The sequence below is a fragment of the Populus trichocarpa genome, chromosome 4, assembly GCF_000002775.5.
Source record: "Populus trichocarpa isolate Nisqually-1 chromosome 4, P.trichocarpa_v4.1, whole genome shotgun sequence".
NCBI lineage: Eukaryota > Viridiplantae > Streptophyta > Magnoliopsida > Malpighiales > Salicaceae > Populus > Populus trichocarpa.
The window spans coordinates 11,026,988-11,049,333 of NC_037288.2; the positions used below are offsets into that span (position 1 = coordinate 11,026,988).

The 22,346-nt window shown below is 33.9% G+C and overlaps 1 protein-coding gene across 8 annotated transcripts; it reads left to right on the forward strand.

The window, feature by feature from the left end:
- Positions 1-8,755: 8,755 nt before the first annotated feature.
- LOC7463068 (PI-PLC X domain-containing protein At5g67130) lies at positions 8,756-21,511 on the forward strand. 8 transcript variants are annotated; one of them, XR_002981322.2, is made up of 11 exons: positions 8,757-8,929; positions 9,017-9,139; positions 10,905-11,042; positions 11,135-11,233; positions 11,331-11,634; positions 11,735-11,958; positions 12,195-12,281; positions 15,522-15,581; positions 15,767-15,946; positions 20,313-20,371; positions 21,222-21,511. XR_002981322.2 is itself a non-coding variant. In XM_024599223.2 (10 exons), the coding sequence occupies exons 1-10, from the start codon at positions 8,813-8,815 to the stop codon at positions 21,238-21,240; spliced, it is 1,230 nt and encodes a 409-aa protein (XP_024454991.2). In that variant the 5' UTR covers positions 8,758-8,812; the 3' UTR covers positions 21,241-21,511. The 8 variants fall into 8 exon arrangements, 3 of the variants coding, with proteins under 3 accessions (XP_024454991.2, XP_002305392.3, XP_052308307.1); XR_002981320.2 differs by having other exon boundaries at positions 15,771-15,946; XR_002981321.2 differs by lacking the exon at positions 20,313-20,371.
- The last annotated feature ends 835 nt before the right edge of the window (positions 21,512-22,346 follow it).

Here is a 22,346-nt window from a genome sequence, read left to right on the forward strand (position 1 = left end):
CCAAAACAAAAAACATAACAAAAATAAAAATAGCTAAAATAAAAATTGCTAAAGTAAAATGAAATAGAGAAAACACATACCTTTTAATTTGATGAAGATTAAAAAATAAAACTAGTAACCTTTGCAGAAATCTTGAAGGAAATGAGAGGAAAAAAAATCAAAGAAGGAGAAATGAAGAACGGAGGAATGAAAAAATGAACTGAAGGGTCGGTCGTTGGGATTTATAGGGCAGTTTTACCAACGGATTCACCGACGGAATTAAAAAAAAAATATTTTAGTTTATTCCGTCGGTGACGCTTCGAAAATCCATCGGTAAATGTTGAATTTCACACCAATGATTTTAATTACCTTCCATATTTTTCGCGGTCCGTCGGTAATTCCGTTGGCAAAATGACGCTGTCAGAGATGCATTTAATACACTGCACTTTGGAATTCACATAGTTCGTCGGTGATTTGGTCGGTAATATTGACCCGCCGACAACTCACCGACGAAATAATTCTGTAGGTACGAACGTCGGTAATTGTGGCATTTAAAGTAATTATTTTTGAACTCTCTGTGAAATGCGGACGGATCTTATACCGTCGGTAATTGTGGCATTTAAAGTAATTATTTTTGAACTCTCTGTGAAATGCCGACGGACCTTATTCCGTTGGTATGGACGTCGGTAATTGTGGCATTGTACATGAAAGATTATCTTTGTATTGCCTATTTACCTTCCTGTAAAAACTTAAATGATAAACTGTACATCGCACAAAACAATAACAACAATGCTTAAACAATACATAAACTTATAAAATAAATATTTCATGTTACAAAATATATCATCCATAATATATATTACATGAAAAAAATGTTTTACACAGCGTTTCATTTTGATAGTTAGTCTGAATTTTCTTCTTCTTCGTCATCAATTGAATAGTCATCACCTTCATCACAATCTTAAATATGGATATCATCATCTTCATCGACATTTGCTTGTCCGCTAGAGCTCAAAACAACATTCAACTACTCTGCGTCAATATCAACAAAACTATCATCGAAAACATGAAAATTTGAATTTTCTTCCAAGTCAATCGAAGGAGCAACTCGATATGGTTCAACCAACTAACTAACTTGAAAGACTTGATCTCGCACAGTTGTGTCTTCGTTCTCATCTTGAACAAGCTCGACACGACCCCTGGGTTTCGTTTTTAAAACGGACAACCAATCCACTCTTGATCGATCCTTTCTAAAAGAAGGGGTGTATGTGTAATAAACTTGTTGACATTACTTTGCGAAAACAAAGACATCATTTACGTTGCGGAGTCTAGCTTTTGAGTTGATTTCGACCAGACCATAGTGCGGATCAACTCTGATTCCTCTGTCAGTCGTTTCATACCAATAGCATTTGAATAAAAACACTTTATTCTGCTCGCTATGATATTACAGTTCGACGACCTTTTCTAATCTACTATAGTAGTCAACTTCTAACTCACTACTAGTCGATCCCTTAATACAAACACCGCTGTTGTATGTCTTTCTTCCATGCCCGTATTCTTCATTATGGAAAACATATCCATTGACAAAATACCCATTCTAGCACTTAACTTTTCTTTCAGGGCTCAGGCTTAGTGAAGACAATGACTTAACATCACTTTTTCTCATTTGATAAACCTTGTATATAATGTACATCAATGAGCAGTAACGAGAATCACGTAATGACATGCATACAATAATTTTGCAAGTGAGAATGAGTTTGTGATAGTGCTTACATGTGTTCTGAACCATGTGACAAATTGTTCATCTTTTAATTGAAAGATCTGGGATTCGGTCAGCTGTGAGTTATTGAACAACAAATATTATCGATGTTCCCTGCAAGTGGTAATGAGTGTATTATATTACAATATATAATTAATAATATATTATTGATAAAGTTTAATTACTATTACACATATATACACTTACTAAATAAAAGGTCTCAGCTCATCACAGTTAAATAAAACATAATTGTGTGCTTGTTTGAACTCTATTTTTGACAAATATCTTCCTCTTACGACATTTTTATGTCTGGGTCGTCCAGGATTGGAGAATATTGACAAGTTCCCACTGGAAGACACTTCACCGCCATCATTATGCCGTGGAACGCGATTGATTCTCGTTCTCAGATGAGGTTCAAAATAGTACGAGATAAATGTTGAGATCTCCTCAACAATATAGGCCTCACATATCGAAGCCTCAACATATGCCTTGTTCTTAACCTTTTTCTTGAGATTGAACAAGTACCTGCATTGAATTAATCAAATATTTTCAATTAAGAAAAACAAATAAAATACTTTTATATATGAATTACATTACAACTGTAATATCTAACCGTTCAAATAGGTACATCCATCTATACTGGATCGGTCCTCCAACTTTTGCCTCGAACGGTAGATGTATGAGGAGATGCTCCATTGAGTTAAAAAATGATGGAGGGAATATCATCTCAAGTTTGCATAGTGTCTCGACGATATTCGTTTCAAGCTTCTCAATGTGATCAACATTCAATTTGCTGGAGCATAAATCTCTAAAGAAATGACTGATTTCCGTTAGTGTATCCCATATCCTATTTGGCAAAAAATCACGAAAAGCTAATGGGATAAGTGTTTGCATAAACACATGGCAGTCATGACTCTTCATTCAATACAATATGCATTCCTCCATATTAACCAACCTTGATATGTTCGAGGCATGTCCATCCAGAAAAAACAGACTCTTAAGCCATTTGTAGACTAATAGTTGTGCGTTTTTCTCTAACACGAAGCTTGCTCTTGGTTTTGCGACCCGTGACTCATCACAAACCAACTCCATATTTTTACGGTTACAGAACAAAGCTACATCCAATCTAGCCTTGATGTTGTCCTTTGTCTTCCCCTTCACATCCATGACGATATTGAAAATGTTCTCAAACACGTTCTTTTCAATGTGCATGATGTCAAGGTTATGGCGAAGAAGATTGGTCTTCCAATAAGGAAGCTCCCAAAAGATACTTTGCTTTACCCAATTATGGGTCAAACCAAAACCAGGGAACTTCTGCTTACCTGATTGGAGACCAAAGACAATGTCACCGTGCTCTGATACAACATCATGCAATTCTTCACCAGAAAGACGCGGGGGTGCAACATCCTTTTCAACTCTGCCAACAAAGAAATCTTTTCTGTTCTTTCTATACCTGTGATTATGTGGCAAGAAACGACGGTGACAGTAAAAAAAAGAAGCTTTAGCTCCGTTTGTTAGCGTGAATGCCTTGTTGTTTTCCATGCAGTATGGACATGCTAGTTTCCCATGCGTGCTCCAAAGCATTCCATAAGCTGGAAAATCATTGATAGTCCACATCAAAGCCGCCCTCATAAGGAAATTTTGTTTCCTCGATATATCATAAGTCAAAGCTCCGGAGGACCACAACTGCGCCAACTCATCAATCAACGATTGAAGATAAACATCTATATTCCGGACCATGCTGCTCGGACCTGGTATGACCATAGATAAAAACATGAACTCCGGCCTCATACATATCCCCGGTGGCAAGTTATGAACCATCAGTATGACCGACCAACAAGAATAAGGAGCAGCAAATGACCTGAATGGGTTGAATTTGTCTATACACAACCCAAGACGCACGTTCCTTGATTCAGCTGAAAAGTGAGGATGCACACTGTTAAAGTGTTTCCACGCTTTGCCGTCAGAAGGATGCACCATCACTCCATCAACCGCATCATGTGATTGGTGCCATGTCATGTGCTCAGCAGTCCTTGGTGACATGAATAACCTCTGTAGTCTAGATGTGATTGGGAAGTATCTAAGTTTTTTATATGCCACTAGAGTCTTTCCCCTACCAGTTCTGGGTTTGTAACGGGAATGCCCGCATGTCATGCACTCGGTCATCTCAGCATTTTCAAGGTAGTATAACATGCAGAAGTTAGTGCACATGTTAATTTTCTAGTATCCTAAACCGAGGGGTTTCATCATGGACTTCGCAGTATAGAAGTTCTCTTTCAGCCTGTTTCCTTCAGGTAAAATGCTTCTCGCCCATTCAATAATCTTGTCATACCCAGCCTCACTCAATCCGTGATCTGACTTGATGGTGAACACCTGTGCTACAACCGATAATTTACTGTGGTTCGTGTAGCCATCCCATAATGATTCGTTAGAATCTTTCAACAAATCAAAAAACCTAGCTGCATCTACATTAGGTTCTTCTTCTACAATTGGACATTGATTGACATTACCTTGATTCATTCTCATTGCATCCATACTATATTCTTGTAAGGATTAGTGTTGTCATTTGCCGCTTCATGCACGTTGTTAGCACTGGAAGTTGACCCAACCACCCTTTCTCCCATTCTCCTCTTACTAACAAATACTTCTCCGTGTGCATACCAATACTGGTAATTCTTCATAAACCCTTTGTGTAGAAGATGCATCGTTACAACATCTGGATGCAGATACTTTTTATTTTGACACTTCCTGCATGGACACCTAATACCGCCTCCAGTAAAATTTATGGGAATAGATGTTGCGAAATTACTAAAACCCTGAACCCCATTATAATAATCCATCCTCCGCAATCCTTGGGGTGAATCTCGATACATCCATGAACGATCATCCATGACTTCTATCGAATCTCTATAAAATTATGATGACAACATGTATTAATTAACTATGTTAGGTAAATAAATTTGCAAAAATATTGGTTTACCTCGAGATTATCCAACAAACCAATTACAACTTCTCATAAATATTAAATATTCATTATCAATTATCAACGTCCATACAAATTAATACATATATATCAATTTACGGAAATTACAACTCCGCAATACCATTGATGATAAAAATTAAAACGAACCCATTAAACAAGCTATTAATTATTTCAAAACAACACATGTAATTCGGTAATTCAATAAAGTTTCAACAATTTACAAACAAATACAATCTTACAAAATCTAAAACCAACCATAACAAGTATAAAATTATACATTCATATACTACAAGTTTGTTTGAGAAATAACAATAAAACATGTACATCTACTAACAAAATACAAATACTAAAAAAACAATAAAAACCATGATATTTAAATGTTAACATTTAAAAAGATAGAATTACTTACAAAAACTGATAAAAATCCGTCGGTAAATAAGAACACGAATGTTGTGATAAGAAGACTTCAAGATATATGACTTGTTGTGCTGAGAAGAGGGAGAATTTTTTTTTTTGGGTGCTGGTTGTTTACAGTTGGGGAGAGTTGAGATGAGGAAAAAGAAGGAGAAATAAGGGAGGATAGGGTCGAGTGAGAGGGGATATATTAACTTTTACCGACGGCTTCACCGACGGACTATTCCGTCTGTGATTCTGTCGGCTACTCTGTCGGCAAACAGGGCACGTCACCGTACGGTGCTGCCATTTTGAATCCATCGGTGATTCCGTCAGCATTTGCATCGGTGAATCGATCACGTCACCGTATGGAGCTGACGTTTTGAATCCTTCGGTGATTGCGTCGGCATTTTCATCGGTGAATCGGTCACGTCACCGTACGGAGCTGGCGTTTTGAATCCCTCGGTGATTCCGTTGGTAAAAAATACCCGCAATAACCTCCACGTCAGCGAACCACCCTTTTTTTTTAAAAATTCTCAACATTCCGTCCGTAATTTCGTCGGTATATACCAACATATTTTGGCCGTTGGTATCTACCGATGAAATTACCAACGGAGTAAATTCTGTCGGTAATGGCGACCCTAAATTACCGACAGAATTATTCCATTGGCAATTCCGTTGGTATTAAGCGAATTTCTGGTAGTGTAAACAGAATTTCATACAAACAATAATTATGTTAAATTGAATTCCATACATATTTAAAAAAAAATAGATTAAAATTCCTAACAAGGTGGAGGGTGAGAAAAAGATCATGAACCAGAAGCTTTAGGAGAAGGAGGAAAATATAAAGCCAAATATACACGTAATTGCTTTCTTTTTCTATTAATTTCTTGTTTGATACATGCTCTTATTTCTTCTTTTAGTTTTACCCTCATTTCTGCTTTTATATTAGGCAATTTAACAACCAATTGTTCCTGAACCCTGTCTTAGACCATTTCCTCAATGATAGGTGATGTATGGCTTGGGCTAGAATGTTATATGCCTAACATTGAAACATTATGGCCTACCCTTATATCTTGGACTGATGCTATATGTATACGCCATAAACCTGATTTCTATGAGGTCCATTAGTTGCTTCAACCTCCAACCATAATTAAAGGAGGATGAGTGTAACTATTTTCTCCATATTTCGCAACCATGCTAGTGTTATTTATATATCCTAAAACAACATGTAAAAAACCAAGATTTATATTAATGATGCAAATAAAAATTAGTAAGGTAATTAAAATTATCCAAAAATTAATGTTTTTTTTTTGTAGAAAGAAGAAGAAGGGGGAAGAGAGAGCTATTGGAGTTTAATTCATTTAAATCTACCAACAAAATGTCTATCAACAATTTCGTTGGATAATACTGACTCGTCAAATTTTTGATGAAATTGCCAGTGAAATTTTTAAATTTTTTTCCTATTTCTTTGTAAATTCCATATGACATTTACCAATGGAACATATTCCATTACTATTTACATAAAAAATTACCAACAAAATATTTTTTTGTCGGCGTTTCTATTGTTATATGCTAGTTTTCTAGAAGTTTAAAAACTAAGAGTAAAAACAGATTATCAAACCTGCTCTGATATCATGTTGAATTTAAATATCGAGAATAAAAAATAATAATAACAAAAAAGAAAAATTAAGAACATAAAATAAATATAGAAACATGCAGCTTAATATAGGGATTAAATCTTATTATTGCTGTGTTTATTTCTTGCCTCAAGAAGGCCTTTTATAGTGTTACAACATAGTAATTACCTAGTTATATTAAAAAAATTCTAAATAAAAAATAGTTGGTTTAACATCAATTCCTATTTTACAAGAAAACTAAATAGAAAAACTCAACTGGCTCACAATATCTTGAGAGGGCATCTTGAACAATATCTTTGGAGGGCATCATGAAATGAAATTGAAAACTATTCTGTAACCAAGCCAAAAATAACCCAAGAGTTATCACTAATTTTGCTCATGCAATTTTGTGAAATTTTGTTCATCACCAAACAAATATGGCCTAAAGGTTAGCATAATATATCTATTTCTGTACGTATATGCTATTCGAGACCATACCTATCTTGTAAAAATTATTTCGATAATATTTTTAGGATAAAGTATGTTTTTCTCCCAATAGTTTATGCTAATTGTCGAAGAATCATCTCAACCTAAAAATTTAAGCTATTAGGTAAAGTTTTCTGATATGATTTATATTATTCTCTAACACACCCCCTTAAGTGAAAGCTCTTTGAGCTTGAAACTTGCACAGATCCTCATTATCTTGTGCTTAATTTTTATCAAATAAATGAGGATAGTAAGATTCGAACTCGTGACTGTTTGGTCATCAAGACTCTGATATCATGTTAAAGAACTATCTCAACTTAAAAGTTTAAGCTGTTAAATAAAATTCTATGATATGATTTATATTATTCTCTAAAACTAACATTCATCTTCAATCGATGTTGTTGTTTAAGTTATCTCTCTTTTTTTTTTTCTTTTTTTTTTTTTGTTTTTTATTCTTCGACTTGTGAGAGTGTAGAAAATTTGCTCATACGAGATGATGGAGACATATTCCGTCTTGGATCTCTAGTACTCTTTGTAAAATGTTTGATAATGGCCCCTAATATATCCTTCAAATTTAACATGCACACTGTCTGACCCGTGCTCACGCCTTATATACGTGACCTTCCTGCTGAGGCGTTCATGATGGAGGGGCAGAATCAGCGGAGGGGATTTTTGAGTCTTTGATTTCGAGCGGAGATGTTGGAGGGTGTGCTTATGATGACACAAGGGGTACTTATTCCTACGTAACAATCGGATTTCAAGCCATGAAGGTGTTTGTTTTTTTTCTTAGGAATTTGATTTGTTGTTGTTGTTTTGATCAATATTGAACCCTAAAATAAATTGGAATCACAAGAAATTGGAATTAGGAATCTTGACAATGATCTTCCATCAAAGATTTTGGGTTTTTTTTTTTTTCTATTTGATTTTAATTATGGAGCGGGAGGAGATTATCTTGCTATGTTTGTTGGAGAGGATAAAAATTTATTTACAAGCAACCGCCCCTGGGACTCTTCCCTTTTCTATTCTAAAACATTTATTTATTTTTATTTATTTTCTGATTTTTTGTATGAGCTATCGTATGGTACCAAGTGTATAGTACTTAACCGTCACATAACATCCAACTAATAAAAGAATTAACAAAACCATTTTAAAAGAATTAAAAAAAGGAGGAAAATTTATATGATTAAATAAAAAAAAAAAGAAAAAGTTTCGAACACTAAAAATACAATAATCTGGATTTTATTTAGAAGCAAATAAGGTGACTTTCAAGTTACCGTGGTAGGCACCTAGCTTGTGGCCATATTTCAACATCATTGTCATTGAATAGATGGCCAACTCCTCCTCATGTGTTGCTTTCCGAGAGTACTACTGTCTAGTTCCGACCAGAGTTTTGTGAAGCTTCCTTTGCTTTCTCGGCCAAAAAAAAACAAGGAAAGCTCACCACTACTTTTCCAAGAAAAACAGAGAAACAAAAGCCAGACACATTTATAGTCCTATATATATATATATATATATATATATATATATATATATATATATATATATATATATATATCTTGCCGACTTGCCTCTTTACGTTCCTTTATTCTCCCAATGAATATCCTTTCGTTTCCCAACATGGTTTTTTCTCAAAACTTGCTTTTGATCATCACAGCTTCAGTGGCGGCGCTTGTTGGTGTTGCTGCAGCTTGCTCAAATGGAGAATGCAGGGTTGGCTACAGCCTACAGCTTGATCTTTTTTCTCCGTCTGCTTTCTTTTTTCTCGGTTTTTAATTTAACTTTTGTTTTAATGTTTAGCTACATGATGAATGTTCATCGAATCAAGATTGTGAAGCTGGACTCTATTGCCTCGCTTGCCCGCTAGGGTTTCCAGGCACTAGATGTGTTAGATCAACCATCACAGACCAATTCAAGCTTCTGGTGATTCTCTAACTCTCTTGCTTAATTTTTCTTTTGCAAGTAGGCATCTTGTTCATGTGTTTGTTTTGCTCAAACACGCCTGGGCTTATCGGTATATTTAGTAGTTTTTTTTCCATGCCGAAATGCTGTATTGTTGTGGAAATGTTGTCTATCAAGAAAGAGTTTTTTTTCATGCAATTTCTAGGAAGGTCATCTTTCGCAAATGAACGGTGTATTGTTGTTTTTCAAATTAATTTTTACTTGAAAATAAATTAAAATAATATTTTTTATTTAAAAAATTAATTTTTATATCAATACATTAAAACAATTTAAAAATATAAAAAAAATTAATTTAAAATAAAAAAAAATAAATAATCAATGATTAAAACGATTTCACACTGCAACCCCGTAATTTGTACGAATTAGGATGGTTTGAGTACGGCTGAGATTGGAATGGGAGGGCCTGACTAGGCCCTGGCCCATTTAAACGTCTTGATTTTAAAACAAAAGGTTGTGGACTTTGCATTGGGCAAATGTTATTACATCAAATTCATATTTTTTTTTGTGTTCAAACCCGATATTGTACAATCCGGTTCAAATTGGACCACTTGTTTGTAACATCCATTCCTACTTCAACTTTTACTGATAAACTAAAACACATTAAATTAAGAGAAACTAAAAGGTAGATGTTTTTATCGAGCAATGAATATCGTAGCTCTAGAATTATTTACAAAGTGGTTTGAAGAATGAAATTCCTTCTTAATAAAATTTTGTTTACCTACAATAGGGGTAATATAATTTTTTATTATTTTATAATTAAATTACTCTTGAAAACAAAAATTCATTGAATTGACATGTAGGGTTTTTATGGCCTTCACAACTTTTTAAGTATAGGTAAATGATTAAATTATCATTGGAATTAAAATTTCTTTAACCGGTGTTCGAAGGTTTTTTTGTATTTTCATCATGGTTTTTTGTTGTAATTAGGTTGACTAAGAGACAATTTAGTATTTTAATAAATATAAAATATTTTTTAAAAATGACTTACATGTGCATTATGCGCAATCAAGAGTAGGGAGTGTCCCTGCTCTTTAGGCAGTGCGTGAGAGGTCGTCTAACTACCAAACAATGATTTCTAGGGTAGTATTTGAATTGTCTCAATGACCTTTCCATCCCAAGGTGACACATGTCTATTAGACCTTTAGTTTGGGCCGATGATATTTTTTTTCCCTTTCTTTTCTCTCAGCTCCTTAAATTCCGCGATGGCCTTCTAATGTTTTATAACTACCCTACTATTTGTGTTTCCTTCAACTTTGATCCATGTTCATTTTATTACTATTTATTTAATTTGAAATAATTTATAAAATTAAAATTTCTTTTCAATTTCATCCTCCCTCTATTTTCTTCATTTATTAGATATAGTCCTTATTTTTTTTATTGCCTTTTGTTTCATTTTAGATAATTTTTAAAATTGATTTTTTTTCATGATTTCTTTCTCTTTCAGTTTTTTTTCTATTGAATTTGATCTTCATCATTTTGATTTTTATATTTTTTTACTTTGATAAATTTTTTAAATTGATTTTTTTTCGATTATATCTTTTAATATTAGTTTAAACACAGACAATAACCTTGGATGTTGTCTGTGCTAGGTTATTAACTGAGGCTGAATGATGATTATATATATATATATATATATATATATATATAAAATAAAGCAACAATTTGGTTTCCTAACGACTAATACACAAAATAATTTGTGTTTCTTTTCCCTCTTTCTTATTAATAGAACAATTCTTTGCCTTTCAACAAATATGCATTTTTGGCGACTCACAATGCCTATGCTATTGATGGATACCCATCTCACACTAGAGTTCCTCGAATCACATTTACCAATCAAGAAGACAGCGTCATGGATCAGCTAAATGTAAATGTTTCTTTCCTGTTTAAATGTCCTTTTTCCATGTTAGAACATCTTTTTTTGTCAATTAACAAGTGCCATTAATTATTTGACTACAGAATGGAGCTCGAGCCTTGATGCTTGATACCTATGATTTTCGTGGAGATGTATGGTTATGCCATTCATTTAAAGGACAATGTCATGACTATACTGCATTTGTATGGACATTTTATTCCCTACTAATTAAGTTATGTGAGATTTGTTTTCCTTTTATTTTCTATATAGTGTGAAAATGTTTGTGTTTGCCACTAGTAGGGTCCAGCTATTGACACTCTAAGGGAAATCGAAGCTTTCTTATCTGCACATCCAGCAGAAATTGTTACGATAATCTTAGAAGATTATGTTCGAGCCCCAAATGGATTGACCAAGGTCTTCACTGATGCTGGCTTGATGAAATATTGGTTTCCTGTGACAAACATGCCTAAAGATGGTCAAGATTGGCCATTAGTTAATGACATGGTCCAGAACAACCAAAGGCTACTTGTTTTCACTTCAATTCAATCCAAGGAAGCAAGTGAAGGCATTGCTTACCAATGGAATTACATGGTTGAAAATCAATGTAAGAAATATAAAAAAATGTTAATAATTCTTCCAATTTTTTACTTTTTTATAACCTTGTAGAATTTGTTATACAATATGCATACAATTGTTTTTGGCAGATGGGAATATTGGCATGAAAGCAGGAAGTTGCACTAATAGAAAGGAGTCACCTCCTCTTAATGACAAGAGTAGATCATTGGTGTTGGTAAATTACTTTAGATGTATTCCTATGAAGAAACTCTCTTGTGAAGATAACTCAAGGAATCTCATAAATATGCTTCATACCTGTAATGGTGCTGCTGCCAATAGATGGGCAAATTTTGTTGCTGTAGATTATTACAAGGTATATATATCACTTGCAAATTATCTTCAAATTCTCCTACAATTACATTTCCTCTCATTTACCCAGAAGTCTCAAGATCCAACCTCTTCTTAGTAACAAGAGGAAGAATAATAATAAAAAAAATTCCCCTACAATTATGTTCATTCAATATTTCTGTTGATTAGATCATTAGGAATAAAATAGAAGAAATCTAGAGTAATAAAAAAAAAGTGGCATGTTTTTTTTTTTTGCTGCAGAGAAGTGAAGGAGGAGGATCATTTCAAGCCGTGGACCTGCTAAATGGGAAGCTATTATGTGGGTGTGATGATATCCATGCATGTGTGGTAAGTTATAATTGGGATTAAGTTTATTCACATTCACCGTATCAAAATAATGTTATGCTTGCCATTACTAATCAAATACAATTTTTTTTGTTGATTTTATATTCTTGTAATTACATCAACTTATTCTTATTGTTCCGTGTCTTATGAAAAATGGGGCATGGTCAAATTAGCGCATCAAATCTCCTACTCATATCGAGTTTTTGCACAATAATTAACTAATATACTAAACCGTGTAGGGGGATTTATTGTTTCTCTACACACAAAACATTGTGGATTACAACAGTAATCCACAATGATTCTTCTCCTTTTTTTTTTTTAGCTTTTCCTTTTTTTTTTTTTCTTTTTTTTTCAAAATTTTTTTTTCAACTTTCTTATTTTTTCATTTTTTTTTTCAAAATTTTTTTTGTTGATTTTATCTTTTAAATATGAACCTGGTTAAAATTTTTGCTTTGTAATTTTTTTCTTTAAAATACTGTGGATTGCTGTGATGTTTTTCCACTTAGTTTTCTATTTTATTTCTTTATTTTTCAAAATTATATTTGTCGATTTTTTTATAATATTGAGCTGATTGAGAATTTGGTTTTGTAATTTTTTTTCTTTAAAACATTGTTGATTGCTACAGTGTTTCTCAGCATGGTTTTTTTTCCTCTAAAATTATCTTTTTTTTATTTTATTTTTTAATATTGAGCTGGTTAAAAATTACAGTTACAATATGTGAGGAAAACACTGTAACTTTTTTTGAAAATTACTGTTCATTGCTACAGTGTTTTTTCCCACATGGTATTTTTTATAATTTTTTTCAAATTATCCTTTTCAATTTTATTTTTTTTAATATTAAGTTGTTTGTGAATTACAATTATAAGTCATTACAAATAAGGCTAAATCATGTGGGGTGGGGAAGCACTGTAGCTTGCATCACAAAACACTGTGAATTGCTACAGTGTTTCCAACATGATTTTCTTCCTTTTTTTGGTGTTTGTTTTGTTATTTTTTTTTCTTAAATTGTCTCTGTCGATTTTTTTTTAATATTGAGCTGATTAAAAATTTAGCTTTATAATTTTTTTTCTTTAAAACACTGTGAATTGTTGCAGTGTTTTTCCATGTGATTTTTTTATGATTTTTTTCAAAATTATCTTTGTCGATTTTTTTTAAATATTGAGTTGGTTAAGAATTATAATTACAATAAAACTAAATCATATGAGAAAAGCGTTGTAGTTTTTCTCACAAAACACTGTGGATTGCTACAATATTTCTCTAAATGGTTTTTTATTTTATTTTATTGGGAAAAGCGTTATAGTTTTCCTCACAAAACATTGTCAATTGCTACAATGTTTTTTCTCATGGGTTTTTTTCCTTCCAAAATTATCTTTGTTGGTTTTTTTTTTAATATTAAGTTGGTAGAGAATTTAGCTTTGTAATTTTTTTTTCTTTTTATTAACTGAAAAGCTAAATCATGTGGCGAAAGCACTGTATCTTTCCTCACAAAATACTGTAAATTACTACAAATCATTTTGTTCAGTCTCTAAGTTTTGGATCACCAACACAACATTTTTTTTCGTCATGAAATATTTGCTCCATCATACCTTTAATTTCTATTACTTATTTAGCGCTGGTTCACAATTATAACACTATCAAATACATTTGTTTTATAAGCCCGCGGCAGCGCGCGGGCATGTCATCTCGTATGATCCTAATTCGTGAAAAATTCACTAACAATATTATGCATTTTCTTCTACTGGAAGTGTAAAACCCCAAGAAACACACTTATATATATATATATATCATTATGGTGAGTATAATAATCATTCCTATAATAATAGTGCAATTAAATAAAGAACAAGAAGAGAGTCGGCAACCCACACAAAAAGAAAAAAGAGATTTGGAAACCTAAAAGGGAAGAAACAAAGAGTGGAGGACCAGACTTAAAAGGTATGAATAAATGAGTGATAGAAACAAAACAAAAGGGGGGGGGGGGAGAGAAGAAAACTGTTATCCGTTTAAGGAGGAGAGCTAACGATATAAAAGAAAGAAAAATAGAGAAGAAGAGTCACTCACTGCCTCTTCATTTTCTTTCAAGAACAAACAAGGAGAACCATATGAGAGGAAATAGAAGGGTGAGGGAAGATTTAGACATCAAAAGACAAGATAAAAGAAGAAGAAAGCCAAGAAGGAGTTGACAACAGAAAGGAAAGAGAAGAAGAACAATCGAAACATTTGAGGGAGAAGGGGTTCCAAGGAGCAGAAAACACAACTAGGACAAACCTAAGACCTTCATAGAGCAATTTCAAACATTGTAGTTAAGTTGCATGTAAGAATACAACAGCCCTAGGGTAAATTTTTGAGAAAATATCCAGGTAAGTTAAGGTAAGGATGAGTGTTAAGGAGAGGTAATCAAAGGCTATGTGATATTCTTGACCCAACTAGAGGAAAATAAAACTAGAGGAAGGTTTGCAGATCTTCGGCCAAATATGAACAAAGAGGGAGGAGAAATATGTTGATACTAATTAAGCATGCATGTTGAGAGACAATGTTGAATTTCATAAAATTATGATATGCTGATTTTTGAAAACATCTGAACAACCTTGTTACGCATATTCTTGTGAAGCCTAATCCCTAAATGAACTATGTCCTTATGTGTGATTGTTAACATGAGAAAAGGATGAATTCTGTAGGTAATAGTGGACGAAGGAAGGAAAAGAAATGCCTAAAAAATGATGGTTTGTATGCTGAACACCCAAATCGGGAGAAAATCTTGGTTGTTATGTTAACTAACTTGCGCTCAAGAATCGACATAGATAAAGGTATAATTTAAAGTATCACCCCATAGAAGTTGTAGTCTGAGATGTTAGCTATCCAACGAGTTCGACCTAGCTTAATTTAGAGCTCTAGAGCTCTAGATATAGGTAAACATCTGAAGGGAGGTTGAGTTGTCACCCCTACTGGCAGATTCGACCAATTTAACAAAATGGTGAAATTTAGTCACGTTAAGAATATAATTTATTCCTCCCTTGTAAAATATGCAGCATCATGTCCTGACTTTTTTTTAAAAAATAAACCTTATTTTAAATTTAATTAGTGATGTTTGTTATGACTGCTAATGAACCAAAATCCTAAAGGATAATAATCGGAGGGTAAATGTAAAAATAATGGTAAAAGAGAAACGAATGTTGTCACCATTTCTATTACTATGTTGTGAAATGTGATTGAGAATGGAATAATGATGGGTACTTGTGGATTCAGGAGGAATCGCAGGAGGAGTACAACAACAACAAGGGAACGCAAGTCGAGCTTCTACAGCAGGTAGGTATTCTACACCTATATCTTTCTTAGTTAATACGATTCTAGTTATTTGTTTGGATTATAAATCTTATGCCTATGAATGAGAACGAAAAGAGAAAAGATGAAATGACATGAATGAGAACCGGAAAACCAAATTTGATTTATAAGTTCCTTTGGAGAGATTTGAAGAAAATAATGAGTTTTAGACAGGGGGCTACCACACAAAGCCAACAACAATCAGTGACAGTGAATCGACCCGTACAACCTACTCAGTCGAGAGCAAGTGCTAATAGGGGCCGACCCTGGTTCTAAGAAGAGAGGACTCGAAGGCAAGATATTTCACATGACTCACGAAGATATGAGGGTGATGCCAAATGTTGTAGCATGTACATTGCAACTAGGCTCAATACAAGTTGATACTTTAATTGATCCTGAAGCTAGTCAATTTTTTTTAGTTTATTGAATTGTGAATAATTTAAATGTGCCACTAAGTAGACTAAGTGTAGTAATGACAATTAGTACGCCATTAATAGAAAACATAGACATTGACGATGTATATAAAGGTGTGGTATTATATATCGAGAGGACAAAATTGAGGGTGGACCTTGTGCCATTAAAATTATATGACTATGATTTGATTCTAGGTATGAATTGACTGAGTAGACATAAAGCACAAGTAGATTGCTTTACTAAAACTATGGTTATCCAGGGGGACGGTGAAAAAAAGGTAGTATTTAGGGGAGAGAGAAGGGTAGTACCAAATTCTATAATTTCGGTCATGACGGTCGGGAAATTGATTAGGAAAGGGTGTCTTGCATGGTTGTCTAATGTAAGAGAATTAAAGAAGGGAAGCATAGAATTAGCGGATATTCCCATTGTAAGAGAATTTCCAGATGTGTTTTCAGAGGAGTTACTTGGGCTACTCCTAATTAGGGAGATTGAAGTTTCCATTAAAACCTTTCTAGGGGTCAACCCTATAGCATAATCTCCTTATAGGATGACCCCCATAGAACTAGCTGAACTGAAGATCCAACTTTAGGAATTGTTGGACAAAGGATTCATATGGCCAAACAACTTGCCTTAGGGAGCTCTGGTATTATTTATGGCACATTTTAGCTGTGTATAGACTATCGTCAGTTGAATAAAGTGATGATAAAGAACAAATACCCATTACCATAAATAGACGACTTGTTTGATCAGTTGAAGGGTGCGAGGGTGTTTTCTAAGATAGATTTGAGGCCGGGGTACCATTAGTTAAGAATCAAAGAACAGGACATACATAAAACTACTTTTAGAACTCGATACGGGCATTATGAATTTTTAGTGATGCCTTTTGGGTTGACAAACACCCCAACAATATTTATGGACTTGATGAATCAGGTGTTTTAGCTTTATCTAGATAAATGTGTGGTGGTGTTTATTGATGATATATTGGTATATTCTAGTTCTTATTTAGAACACGAGCAACACTTGAGGAATGTGTTGAAAACATTGAGGGAGAATATACTATATGCAAAGCGGGATAAATGTGACTTTTGGCTCAAGGAAGTAATATTTTGGGGCATGTTATCTCTGTGGGAGGAATATTTATGGATCCAGGAAAAGTAGAGGTTGTTTTGAAATGGAAGAGATTTATAAATGTGATGGAGATTTGGAGTTTCTTGGGGCTCGCAGGGTATTATAGGAGATTTATCGAAGGTTTTTCTACAATAGCATCACCTTTGACCAAGTTAACCTGTAAGGAAGTAAAGTTTATTTGGTCAAAAGAATGTGTGGAGAGTTTTCAGGAGTTGAAAGAGAGACTCACCTCCGCCCCGATCTTGACCCTTGCTTTGGGAACAGAGGGGTTCGTGGTATACAGTAATGCTTCGAAGAGGGGTCTAGGATGTGTGTTAATGTAGCATGGGAAAGTGATCGCCTATGCCTCTAGACAGTTGAAGCCAAATGAAGTGAACTACCCAGTCCATGACTTTAAACTTGCAGCAGTAGTATTTGCCCTACGACTATAGAGACATTACCTATATGGGATGCAAGTTCAGATTTTTACTGATCATAAGAGTTTGAAATATTTAATGTCATAAAAAGAGTTAAATATTCGGAAAAGGAGATGGGTGGAATTGATAAAGGATTACGATTGTATGATTGATTATCATTCGGGTAAGGCCAATGTGGTAGCAAATGCTTTGAGCAGGAGGGGGAAAGTGGTGGTTGATGATTCAGGGAATAAAGAACATAAGAGTTTAATAGAGTTGAAAAAGATGGGTTTGCGGCTAAGTGTAGGTCCAGAAGGGTCAATACTAGCTCAAGTAAAAATTTAATCGATGCTTCGGGATAAAGTCCTGGAAGCTCAGCTGGCGGATAAGGGAGTAGGAAAAATCAAGGAATAGATAAATCGGGGCATAGAGATACCTTTTCAAATTTTTTCGGAAGGATTGGTGGCAATGGGCAAACGAGTCTACTTGTTTAAAAATAAGTTACTGAAGGAAGAAATCTTGAATGAAGCTTATGAATTAAGCTTATGAATCTCGATTTACAACTCACCCTAGAAGCACCAAGATGTACCGAGATTTAAAGGAATATTACTGGTGGCTGAACATAAAAAGGGAGATAGCAGAATATGTGTCAAGAAGTGGGATATGCCAGCAAGTGAAGATAAAGCATCAGAGGCCCGCATAGGAGTTATAACTGCTGCTAATTTCGGAATGGAAATGGGAGAACATAACCATGGACTTTGTAATCGGATTGCCAAGGAGCAAAAAGGGTAATGATGCTATATGGGTGGTTGTTGATCGATTAACAAATTCAACCTTGTTCTTACCTAAAAAAATGACAAATCTTGTGGACAAGTAGCCAAGTTATATGTAAAGGAAGTGATTAGGCTTCATGGAGTGCCTATATCAATCGTGTCGGACCGGGACCCAAGGTTCATCTTGAGGTTATGGCCAAGCTTGCAACAAGCTTTAGGGACTAAGGTAAACCTGACACTTGAAGACCTTCTAAGGTCATGTGAAACCAATTAAGATCGTGGATCAAAGCAAAAAAGTGTTAATAAATAAAAAAGAGCCATTAGTAAGAGTACTGTGGAGGAACTCCCAAATAAAAGAAGAGACGTGGGAGAGAGAATCAGAGATTAAAGAAAAATACCCCCATCTATTCCCAAAAACAAGTACGTTCCTTAAATTTCGAGGATGAAATTTTTGTTAGGGGAGGAGAATGTAAAACCAAGAGAAACACACACACACACACACACACATATATATATATATATATATATATATATATATATATATATATCATTATGGTGAGTATTATAATAATAATAGTGCAATTAAATAAAGAAGAAGAAGAGAGTCGATAGCCCACACAAAAAGAAAAAAAGAGATTTGGAGACCTAAAAGGGAAGAAACAAAGAGGGGAGGACCAAACTTAAAAGGTATGAATAAATGAGGGATAGAAACAAAAAAAAAAGAGGGTGAGAAGAAAATTGTCATCCCTTAAAGGAGGAGAGCTAATGACAGAAAAAAAAGAAAAAGGGAGAAGAAGAGTCACTTACTGCCTCTTCATTTTCTCTTAAGAATAAACAAGGAGAACCACATGCAATCCACCATATGAGAGGAAACTAGAAGGGTAAGGGAAGATTTAGACATCAAAAGCAAAAGAAAGAGAAGAAGAAAGCCAAGAAGGAGCCGACAACAACAAGGGAAGAGAAGAAGAACTTAAACATTGAGGGAGAAGGGGTTCCAAGGAGCAGAAAACACAACTAGGATAAACCTAAGACCTTTCTAGAGTAATTTCAAATATTATGGGTAAGTTGCATGCAAGAAAACAACAATCCTAGGTTAAGTTCTTGAGAAAATCTCTGGTAAGTTAAGGTGAGGATGAGTGTGAGAGAGAGGTAGAGAAAGGCTAAGTGATATTCTTAACCCAACTAAAGGACAAAGAAACTAGGGGAAGGTCTGCAGACCTTCAGCCAAATATGAACAAATAGGGAGGAGAAATATGTTGATACTAAATAAGCATGCATGTTGAGAGACAGTGTTGAATTTCATAAAATTATGATATGCTGATATTTGAAAACATATGAACAACCTTGTTCCGCATATTCTTGTGAAGCCTAATCCCTAAATTAACTATGTCCTTATGTGTGATTGTTAACATGAGAAAAAGATGAAATTCTGTGGGTAATAGTGGATGAAGAACAGAAAAGAAATGCATGAAAAATGATGGTTTGTGTGTTGAACACCCAAACCGGGAGAAAATCCGGGCTATTATGTTAATTAACTTGAACCCAGAAATTGACATAGATAAAGGCATAATCTAGAGTATCGCCCTTTATAGAAGTTGTATTCTGAGATGTTAGATTTCCATCGAGTTTAACCTCGTTTAATTTGGAGCTTTAGAGCTCCAGACATAGGTAAACATCTGAAGGGAGGTCGAGCTATCATCCCTATTGGCAGATTCAGCCAAGTTAACAAAATGATGAAATTTAGCTATGTTAAGAATAGAATTTGTTCCCCCCTGTAAAATGTGTAGCATCATGTCCTGACATCCAAAAAAAGAAATAAACCATATTTGAAATTGAATTAGTGATGTTTGTTATGATTGTTAATGAACCGAAATCCTTAAGGATAATAATGGGAGGGTAAATGTAAAAATAATGGTAAAAGAGAAATGAACATTGTCACCATTTCTATTACTATGTTGCGAAATGTGATTGAGAATGAAATAATGATGGGTACTTGTGGATTCAAGAGGAATCGCAAGAGGAGTACAACAACAATAAGAGAACGCAAGCCGAGCTTCTATAGCATGTATGTATTCTACACCTATATCTTCTTTAGTTAATGCGATTATAGTTATTTGTTTGGATTATAAATCTTGTGCCTCTAAATGAGACCGAAAAGAGAAAAGATGAAATGACATGAGTGAGAACCAGAAAACCAGATTTGATTTATGAGTTCCTTCGGAGAGAATGGATGAAAATAATGAGTTTTCATGGATAATCATCCCTTGGATTTGATTAGTTGGTCCCAAATACAGGAGGCTAATGATATTAGCCAAGTTGGCTAACATCGACATGACCAATATAGAGGAGAAACATTGGACTTGATTAACTATTCGGGTTAAAAATAGTTAATGTTATCATCGATTGACGTCAATATCGGCAAACTTATGGAACTTGATTAGCTTTCTTGAGGTGAAAGCTAATGATGTCCAGAATTCTTGACATCAGCATACCCGAGGATATTCCAAGGTAATATGGAACACTGATTAACTATTTCGGTTCTAAAATAGTTAATGACATGAACGGGTTATGTTGGTGTCGGCATTCCCACGAACTTGATTAGTTGATTCTAGAATGGGCGACTACAGATACTAATGTAAGTCATTAGTATCGGCAATCATCTTCCTAGATTGGGAAAAAGGTGGCACAATAATGGGCTCCTGATTAAATTTAGGATGTTTATGAAATGAAAAATAATGGGTGATCCTCAGAAGAATAAATAGGGACATAATCATAGAAGGCAAATTAATAATTCAAGAGCCATTATTGTGCATGGATTAGTATATGATTAAATATATATGCATGTATTATGTAAATTTCCCTTTTCTATTTTATTGTATACGTATTTTATTCATTCTAAAAATTATAAATTGCAGGTACTTCCTACTCATGTGAGTAGTATTTAGGTCCCCTAGTTTTCTTTTGTATGAATTAGGAATGTAAAAATTTCCCATGTATTTTGTTCTTAAATGACCATGTAACTCAGAACATAATTGTGTCATCCTTGTAATTTTGTATTTGGAATACTTGATTGTATTATTTTGTATTTGGAATTCAAATGTTTGTATGCTTCTCTTATTTGTTAAATTATGTATGTTAAACGTGAAAGAAATTGGGTAGATAATATGTCATATCTATGTTTTTGAATATATTGTTGAGTTGGACTTGTTATGGTTGCGATATGATTAGATATGAGTATAAGATGTGTACAGGATGATAGTCGATAACTTGGGACCTCCTGGTATAGGGGAGACTCTGCCGAAATTTCTGTAAACCTTTAATAATGGAAAAAAATCACCCACAAATTTGGTAGTATATTTGTTTTGTTTGATCATGAAAATGGGAATGTTACATGTAGTCTGTATCAACTTTAGGAGCTTGCACTCCCTAATAGAAATGACAAGACATCCACATTCCAATATGAATAGCATAGGTTAAGTATTAAGAAGAATTGTTTTTTGTAATAAAATTAATCAAATATTATTCTGAAAATGTTAAAACATTGAATAGCTACAATGATGGAGGCTAAGAACATCTACCTTAACCATATCAAAGAATCATAGTACAAGTCTAAGAAATTCACTGCCTCGGACTCAACTACTAATCTGGACCAGCAAGTAGAGAGTTCATTATAATATTAGCATATGGGCCTCATTTTTCAAATCCAATAAGGATTCAAATTGTTGGGTGGGCAAGAAAGACTAAGCCCCCGTTTGGTATTGAGTTCCAAATAGAGGTTGGGTAAATTTTATTTTTTAAAAATTATTTTTTTTATGTTTTTGGATCATTTTAATATGCTGATATCAAAAATAATTTTTAAAAATAAAAAAAATATTATTTCGATGCACTTTGAAAAGTAACCGCTACCACATTTCCAAACATCCTCTAAATTAAAATACTAGCTATTGGGCAAGGCTGTGTTATTTTTAACAACAATAAAAAAACATATTCATGTTGTATAAAATAAGAAAAATCTATGATTCAAATAATTAAAAGACATC

Excerpts from the sequence above, each read along its gene's own strand:
- LOC7463068 (XM_024599223.2), top strand. The coding sequence starts at position 8,813 with ATGAATATCCTTTCGTTTCCCAACATGGTTTTTTCTCAAAACTTGCTT. Across the intron at positions 8,930-9,016 it reads GCTCAAATGGAGAATGCAGG|CTACATGATGAATGTTCATC; the intron begins GTTGGCTACAGC and ends TTTAATGTTTAG. Across the intron at positions 15,582-20,312 it reads AAGTCGAGCTTCTACAGCAG|AGGAATCGCAAGAGGAGTAC; the intron begins GTAGGTATTCTA and ends TGTGGATTCAAG.